At 41.8% G+C, this 9,523-nt stretch overlaps 1 protein-coding gene across 4 annotated transcripts in view; it reads left to right on the top strand.

Annotated features, from left to right (window-relative positions):
* Positions 1 to 9,523, top strand: part of CADM1 (cell adhesion molecule 1) — a 330,900-nt gene that overhangs the window by 314,574 nt on the left and 6,803 nt on the right. Inside the window, exon 10 of one of the 4 annotated variants that reach the window (XM_002799800.4) lies at positions 1,833 to 1,886. The exons of the other annotated variants lie outside the window; for them this stretch is intronic. Within the exon in view, the coding sequence (XP_002799846.2) occupies positions 1,833 to 1,886 (54 nt within the window). The remainder of the gene's footprint in view (positions 1 to 1,832; positions 1,887 to 9,523) is intronic. 4 annotated transcript variants of the gene reach the window in all.

Genomic DNA, 9,523 nt, shown 5'->3' with positions numbered 1-9,523 from the left:
ACATACTTGTCTTTTTGTTTTTATTAATTAGCTTTCTAATGCCCTCCCCAAGGAAGTAAGCCTTCAGCAGTAAAGCTGCCTACTTGAAACATCCTTGTTTAATGGGGTTCAGTGGGCACCAAGCACGTATGTAGGACACTTTGATATTTGTTGGGCCAGGTAGAAGTGAGAGATTAGCCTTCTGAGAACTGCAAATTTATAATTAACTACAAAGAAGTACTTTATGTTGCCCATTTATAACAGTTATTTAAATAATTGTATTCATTCGTCTTTATACAATGTACAAGCCAATTAGAAATAGGGATACTATCAACCAATCAGATTTCAGAACAAATGGATAGCATCCCTACTCAGTTGCCTCTATAATTGATTGCATTGCTCACTGCTTTCCCTTTAGTTGCCTAAATCTATAGTCTGGGAATACCTGTGGGCTCAAAATATTCCCATTTTTACTCAGCACCTGCCGTTGAGTATTAGCACCCAAGGGTCATGATGGAAGTTCTTCTTCCTCAAGGGCTGATGGTGTGACAGCCTCCTTTTAAGAATCAACCTGGCTATCAATGTTCGTTTGGCTTCTTTATAAAGCAACTTACAAAATGCAGGCTTCAGTGATCATTTGCACATGACTGTTTTGGTTCATTTGAGCCTTTAAAAATACTGATCAGTTTGACATTACTTGTTTCGAAAGCATTTGTTTTGGTTGCTTTTATGCTCTGATTGGGCCTTATTCCCGAATCATTAATTCAACAAATACTCACTGAGAATACACTTTGTGGGGTGGCTGTAGCAAAAGGGAAGGATGCAAAAATAAACACAACCTGCTTCTCCAAAGACCTTGCAGTTTATTAGGTCCACAGACATCTTTAAATAAGGGACAGATTTGACTAGAGAAGTATGAGCAAACTGCTGTGCAACTTAGAGGACCTAGGCAGTCAGTCACACCGGAGTTTGAGCAGAACAGCAAAGAACAAGTAAAGCCGTCTTGAATGCCCAACCTTCTGTGTTATTAAATAAACTTCATTAAAGGATCAGCTCACAAATAAAGCAAAAGGAAATGGAAACCGTCTCCTATCTGAGCCTCCCATTGTTTATCTACTTCCTTCTTCACTCCTTTTAATTCAAATCAAAGCTAGCTGAGAAGTATCTCAGCTGGCCATCATTGGAATTGACTCGGATACAGGCATTTCAAGCCCCCATTTGATTGCCTCCTGACCTAACTGCTTTTTCAGCTTTGAGGGTTTTATTTTTCAGGAATACCATTGATTTATGAAATTCTCTTTTTTAAAAAAATCATTTTGCAAATCAGATTTTCTGATGAAGGCATAACCTGCAATCTGCAGTTAGCAGATGCTGTACCATTTTGAAATATGTGATCCAAGATCATCGTAAATTGGTAATGAACTGTGTTTGTCAGTATTGGCAGCGGATTTCAATTTACAGTAAAATGTGAAATAAAACGTACATACATCAGTATGTAACATCTAAATACGTTTGTATTTAAGAGATATCAGAACATCGACAGCTAACAATCAGGCTTTATTGATTTTCTTTTTCTTTTTGCATGCTGTTATGAATGAGTGATTTTAAGCATTCACCTTCATGTTTCATGTCCTTTGAACAGTGGAGACTGAGGAATCTTTCTGCCTCGATTGTTTTAATAACAAAATTACATAATTGAAATGTACTTATGGATTAATACATTCACGCTATCAAAAACATAGATAGCAAGAGATTTGGCTCATGTTTTTAAAGAAATTCATCCTCAGTTCTTAAGTGTTTTGTTTATGTCCCTCGAGGAATGAAAAGAAAAACGATTTGTTTTTACTTGTAAGGCCTTACTCAGTTGCCCAATTCCGCAGAAGAACTGGACAGTGAGGACCTCTCAGGTAAGGGCTAGTCATTAGGTAAGGCACTGCAGTGTCCAACCTGTGGGTGCTCTATCCACTTCTACAAAATGGCCATTTGGTTTGCTGAGCAATCAATGTGGATTTCGAGACTAACAAAAAAACAAATTTTTATCAATACTGTCTTCCTCCCTGGTCACCCACCCACCTGTTTTCTCTGTGGTAGCGATATTTATATTTCAGAATGGGAACAATTTAATTAATGCAAGAGAGGACAAGTTACCTTTGGGATTGTACTAAAGCCACTCTGTTCAGTGGCTTCAAATAATGTTTATGTCCTAGATATATAATGTGTAGAGAGAAATTTTGTTGCATTACAAAGCAATTTAAGGATGTTGGATTATGTGACAAGATCTTTTTTTTTAAAAAAACAAGCAACTCATTGACTGCCTGCTTCTGTGGAGGGGACTAGAATAGCCATGTTGTAGTTATCTTCAAAGTCAGGGGTGGGGAAGGGCAGGGGGGAGCGGGCAGCAATTGTTTGGTCACACACCACGATGTAAACTAATTATCCACCTCAGACCTCTTTCACAGCACACTGAGCTCTTGCAAAAGTAGGTTTCATGCTTGATTCCAGGATTTAGGTGTTACTAATCCAGAATAAGAAGCATATCCTACAACGGAGGGAGGGAAGGAGGAGATTTAAAGTGGTCAGAGCTAAACAATTATGTGAGCCTCCATGATGTTGTAGGACTTAACTGCCAATCAGCTATAGCTTAAACCTTTCCATCCGTCACTTAATAAGTTAGTAAGCAAGCCCCTTCTTGTTATTGCAGTGGAGAAATTAAGTCATAGGACCGTAGACACTTACTCAAGCCTATTGGAAAGAAAGATTCCTGAGGCGCTTTTACTGAAGTTCCCTTTAATAGTTGGCTGGTGAGGTGCAGTCCTTAACTGTAAGTCTAACCCCAGTGAGAGAATAAGATAGTACTACTCAATTTTTCAAAGTGCCATAGATTTATTGCCAACTACGTGCTTCTGACAAACCTCAGGGATATCTTCACTTCGCTGTTATGTAGCCTGTAGTTTGAGTTTAGCTGTTGGATTTATTTTTCTACAGACTGGAAGCTCCAGGAGGTCATGCTGGTTTTGTTCACTGCTGTACGCCTGTCATGTACTAAGTACCCAATTGACACTTACTGGGTGAATGAATGAATTTCCAAATTCCAATGTATAGATAAATAAATAGAAAGACAGCTGGCCCATCGAGAGAGCGTTTCACTTTTGCCACTTCTTTGTGGTGTAGTTGGAGAAGCTGCAAAAACATTTGCCTAGTGTTCTTTTAAAATAAGGGTGGATAAGTCCTTCTCACCGCTTAACATGTGATGCTGGAAGTAAGCAGTTTCTGCTTGCATTTCTGGTGATAGACGGCCTCAGTTCTGATTGACTGTGAAGAAAACAACTCTCTTAGACACAGTAGCCCTGGCAATTGGATCTTCTCAAAGATCCTAAGAAAGCTGTAGGGTGTGTTGGCCCTGATTCCTCTTTGGCACAATAGCCAGACAAGGATCACTCAGATATGCAAAAGTCATTTTTCTCCTCTTTAGGAAAATGTGACTGAATCAGCCATCCACCCCTTCCACCAGCACCATCAATTAGGAATACTCTGGGCCTCAGCACTGCGCCATGTCAGATGGGCCCCTGCTGCAGTTCTATCAATCACCCAAGTCAGGAGCAATAAACCAACAACTGTTTGTGTTCATAATAATTCGGTTAAATTAATAATTATGTTATCCCCTCCCCCACTCCCTCCAGGAACGCTGCAGTCATATATTGCTCAGGAGCCGTAAGTCATGTAGAACACTGATGAACTATCAGGCTGGGCCGGGCTGCCTTTGCATCTGGTTTGATGAACTAATCAAAAACTGATTAGCACCTTTGTTCAAAGGAGATGCTGATTAATCAATTACTATTGATTGTGAGCTTGGCTTCACTCAGCAGCCAAGAGACATCTGAAGGGAAAAAAAACAACCAATAAAAATTGAGCAGCTGTCATAGTGTTTAAATTTATTAAAACAAAATACATTATTTTTATGAAGCTGTCTTGAAATGGGTCACTGAAGGGGAGCATATTGATTGAGAAAGGATGAACTTCTCAAATTTCTGTAGCCTAGAGACTGAATTCAATTATAATACAAGACAAACAGGTTAACACCCATCTTAAACAGTCCATCAATAAATTAGAGTAGGTGTTGCACATTTAATGCTAAACTGTGGTAATGAATAATATCATCATCCATTCCCTGCTGCATCAGGGTAGAAATTTCATCCTTTCCATATTATGGATAAATGTTATGTACTCAATTTCCATCCAAATAATGATGGTCTCTCTTCCTTTTGTCCCCTTTGCCCCGACCTCCCCCACACACCAGTGCTACCTTCGTTAATGACAATTTCATAAGCAACATATGGTATATGGTGCTCCATTCTCACCCAGCAAAGCAAGTTGCCCAGCTGATCCTCCTCTTTAATCTGCATAAAGAAATTATGCTCGTGTGTAGTTCAGTGATTTAATTATTGGCAGGCCTGGGGAGCTTATCCAGTTCTACTTTGAACCCTTTCATTTACTTTTTGGGTGTTAACTTTATTGATGATGGATCCATAAGAGTTTTGAATTGTTTTATCAATTACATCTGCTGTTTCCTGGTGACAGCTGGTGGTGATTGCCACCCATGTGGAATAGAATAGCTTTAAGCATATTTATCCTTCTATTTTATTTTAAAATGTTTTCAAAATGTCTCCAACTGCCTCTCTCCCTTCCGCAGTGGAGGGGCCTTGGGGAACTGTTTAGCAGAGTGAGGTGGTAAATATACAGTGTGCCAGAAAATGGCCTTCCAGCACAGTTCAAGAAGTCCATCAGTCTTCTGCTTTGGAAGCAAAGGCACTGACAAGAAATTCCAGAGCTGTCATGATTCCTCAAAACATGTTTTCAGCTCTTGCCCTACAAACAAGAAAGTGATCTGGAAAACTCCTGCAACATCTCCCTCACGATCCAAAAAAAAAAAGCATGGGCCTCAGAGGGCAATTCTAAATGGCTTTGCTAACCCTCATCAGGTGTTAGTAGGAATCTAGTTGAACCAACTGCAGTCCCCTAAATGGATTATACAAGAAACATGACTTCAAAATATAGCCTACATTTAGCTGGGCACGGTGACTCACACCTGTAATCCCAGCACTTTGGGAGGCTGAGGCGGGTGGATCACTTGAGGTCAGGAGTTCAGCCTGGCCAACCTGGCGAAACCCCAGCTCTACTAAAAACACAAAAATTAGCCAGGCACGGTGGCATGCACCTGTAGTCCCAGCTACTTGGGGGTGGGGGTGTTGACTCGGGAGAATTGCTTGAACAAGGAGGCGGAGGTTGTAGTAAGCCGAGATGAGGCCACTGCACTCCAGCCTGGGCAACAGAAAGAGACTCCATCTCAAAAACAAACAACAACAAAAACAAAATCTACATTTTGATAATAGGAGCACTTAAAGGTCTTTTGATTTAGATTATCAGTCCTGGGGGTGGGGATATATGGCCTTCCAGTTACTAGGAGTGTCTTAAGTCCTGGCCAAACTTGCTTGAAATGTGTGTGAGAAACTGTCAGTAGCTGTACCATTTAGGGGAAACTCTTTCCTAACCCCCACATAAAGAGTGGCCCAGATTTGGCAAACAGGCTATTTTATTCCCTTGGTAGCGTAATGACAACAGTCATGATAATAAAATACTAAAAACCAGATGGGCTACATAGATATATTTAAGTTATGGCCCATAAATCTAAAGTGTGGCATGATATGGCTTGTATCTGTATCTTACTTTGTAACTTAGAAAGCTCTTTCGCACACTTTACTTCGTTTGATCTTTATTCATTCAACAAAATTATTTGAGCTCCGTGCGCTGGGCTCTGGGCTGGGCACCAGGGATGCAGCAGTGAACAAGACCAACAGGAGCTGGAGCTGCCGTGGCTTCCAGGAGCCAGGGCCCCTGCTCTCCTACGGCGACACACTACTAAGGGAGACAGACTCAAAACACAAGTTAATCTTGGACAGTGACAAATGCTGTGAAACAATAAAACTAGATAAAGTGGAAGTGAGGGCTGGGCTGGAAGAAGGTGGAGGCCGGTTTAGAAAAGTTCGCCAGGGAAGACCTTTGGGACAGGAAGACCCAGATAGATGAGAATGAGGCAGTTATAGAAGATTTTCATGAAAATCTCACGAGACTGTTAAGGAAGGGCTCTTAGTCTCCATTTATAAATGAGGAAACTGGGGCTCAAACGGTTAAACGGTTTGCTTAGGAGATGGTAAGAAGTGAAGCATGGGTCTTCCTGGCTCTGGAGGAAATAGAGGAGTTTGGTTTGCAGGGGCCGCCCTTCCCCCTGTGAAATCCACAGCTTGCTGTGTGCTGGGGCCTTTGGTAATCCTCTTGACCCTTTTGAATTCAGTGTGGGCATCCGGGAAATGAGGGAAAAGTCAGGCTGTCTACAGCCCATCAGGCATAGAGCAATGTGCTGACTAACCTGGGAAGATTTTTTTTCCCAGCATCAAAGCAAGCTCTTTCTCCTTAAAGATAGACCTAAACTCTGCTCTGGTACCTCAGTGCTATTGTCCCACTGATTCCCCTAAATTATGGGATCACTTAGGGTGACCCTAAGTGCCATGGGAAAGTGATGGCTGGAAAAGGTTAAACCATGTCAATTCCCTTTTAAAATTCAGTTTCATACAAGGCAGTAGACTGAAGAAATCACATTGGGTCCACGCCAGCTCACCCGTGACTTCCCCACGATGTGTTTGAACTGCATCCTGCTGCTGATCTTCCCCATAATCCAACATGCTCCTGTTTCCACCATGGGAAGGGAGGAGACCATCCAATGGGAACTTTTCCTCCAAAGTTAAAAAGTTGGCAGGCCACGGTGCAAAGTGCGAATTCTAGTTCTACAGGTTGGACACTGCTTTGGGGTGACTTCACCATATTCATTAATCCATCCTCCTCACACCCCCAAATGCCTGAGGTCCACTGAAGCATCTTTCTCCAGAGAGAGATTCTAGTGGGAAATGTATGTTTGGAAATACTTGACAATTGTCCTCTTTATCAGGCGTATATTCCTTTAAGGGAAACTCTGGTGTCATCCTCAGTGCCTTCCTGTTGCTTAAAGTGGAAAAGACGATCACATTTCTAAATCTGTGCTATCATAAGATGAACAGAGTGGACTCAAGCATGACTTTTGGTGTCTCTGGTGATGCTAAATGCCTTGGGAGAAATCTTGCATCCTGTTGGATCAAGTTATTTCCCCTCACGGTTAAATTAACTAAATCAAGGAATTTGAGAGGGGAAAAAAATCAACAAGAAAAATCCCAAAACACTTGTTTTCATATTTAGCTGACAATAGTATTTAATATCCTGATACTCAAATGGTATACACCTGAATCGCAACTTGAATCAGATGGCCTTCAGCTGCCAGGCCCACAGCCTTGACCTTCATAAAGGACAGCTAGGCCATTAGTTACACAGTTTGTCAATTCTGTATAAATGAAAAGAAAGAACTTGGTGACTTCAACTCAGTAAGTGTTTATTGGGCATCTTACCATGTGTGGGTAATGCTGAGTATGCAGTACCATGCTTACCCCTAACCAACTGGTAATTATTTGCCTTGGGTCGGTGATAAGAACTGGAAAAGCCCTCCTTAGGCTCTAATACAGGAGATTTGAATTTGGCAAACATTGAGTCCCTATGATATGCCAAGCCCTGAGCCAGATAGGCACTTCCATTTTCAGGAAAACAGTGGCCACTCAAAGTGACCCTGTGAAGTACGTAATTGTACTCAGTGGCTCAGAGTGCCTCATTGACCTGCCTGAAGTCACAGAGAAAAGTAACGAATCTCAAGTTCTGTCCCAGAAATGACAGCAAGTCCAGTGCTCTTTCCAGTGGGCCATGCAGGAGATGAGCTCCTAGCTCGATCCCTGTTCAGGCCTGTTTCTGGAAAGCAATGTAGCCAGTGATAGTCTAAGAGAGCCCTGAGTCCTGATCACTGAGTAGTGACAAGGTACAGCCAAAGTCTGTGTGCAGTACTTCTAATTTAAATGAACACATACTGAGCTCTGGGTGGCACAATGAGGATGATCACTGCAGTTTTCCTTTAAGTAGCTTAACATAGCTCCTTTGAAACGTTAGTATAGATGCAGTTACATTGCTAGAATTGAATGCAGCTGACGTGTAGTAGTAGATGCCTGGGATGCTATATGGGCGTCTTCATGATTTTCTTGCTTTACGTTTATTCCTTCTCGTCCACTTTCTAAGAAGACAGAAAAGAAAGGTTATGCTGCATAAAGGCTAGTGTGCTCCAATATATATTAACATCTTAATGGGAAAGCTGTGCATGTACTGTATACATTTACTGCTCTCTGACAAGAGGGAATTAAATGTCAGAAGGATTTGTAGCATCTATAATTGAATTGGTGCTGAGAAAAGCAAATCTTAAAGAAGAATAACATATTAGGATTAGCAAATAATGTGGCATTTTGTCAGCGCATGCCATTCAGTTTGTTCCCCTTCAGTAATAAAGTTGTGCTTTTTAAAATGCACACTTATTTTTGTTGCCATGGACGGGAGCTACAATAGATGATGAGAATGGGTAGCTACATTTTTCAGATGGTGCCAGGTTTTCTTGAGTGTAATTTTTTTTTAGGTCAGATTATGGTTTTGCTTCAGATTTGGGAAATCCATTACCAGGCTTTTTCTTTCTTCCTAGCAAGAAGTAACAAATGACATCATAGTCAGTAAGCTCTCTCTGAGATAGACTAATCCCTACAACCCTAGGAATCTGGAGGCAGCATTTCCATTACAAACACCGGTTCTGAGAGTTTTTAATTAAACTGACTTGCCCAGCAAGATCCCCGCCCAGGAAAGAAGCTAAAACTGAGCCTTGTAACAGAACTGTTGCAAAACGTCAGCAACAATTCTTTTCCTCCAGTCATCCACGGATGGGGGAAGCACAGAACGCTGAGCATCCGAACTGTCGCTAAATAGAAGTAGGAGAACTAATATTAGAACCTCCCCATGGCTTAAATGTTAAAGATGAGAGAGAAGGTAGTTTATGACCTATGAAAAGAGTTAAAGTGTGCGTTTAAGCACCATGTTGCTAAATATGCCTTACAGTCTGAGCCAGGGATGTTGGAGATGTGAGGGGGACCCAGTGCAGTGTGGCTGTCATGCCTCATGCTGCATACTTTATTGTGTATCACTGTGTCACCCTTCACTCCTCCTCAGAAAGCTTGGTGTCCTTTTGGCAAAAAGACTGACCTTGGACTCTATAGCCGAGGGCTTCAGGGTGGGCAGGCAGCAGTTGCAGTGAAGGTTCCGCTCAGTGAGTCCTTCTGCCAAAGTCCCTATTTGCCAGGAGCTTGTCTAGGATGTACTAGCCACTCTCCAGTTATCCATGGATCCCTGCTTTGGCAGCAGAGCCTTCTAGGCTTATCACAGATCCATGATTATGGCATTTGCATGGCGGTTTATGCTACACATCTCATGCCAGGTGGTAAAGTAGCCATAGAAACCAGGATCTCTTGCAGAGCCCTGTTTAATACAGGCAGCATGGCTGCCAGAGTGCTGCGTTTAAGACGACTCTGGCAAGGAGGTTGAG

Source organism: Macaca mulatta, chromosome 14, assembly GCF_049350105.2.
Source record: "Macaca mulatta isolate MMU2019108-1 chromosome 14, T2T-MMU8v2.0, whole genome shotgun sequence".
NCBI lineage: Eukaryota > Metazoa > Chordata > Mammalia > Primates > Cercopithecidae > Macaca > Macaca mulatta.
This window is presented reverse-complemented; position numbering and strand designations above follow the sequence as displayed.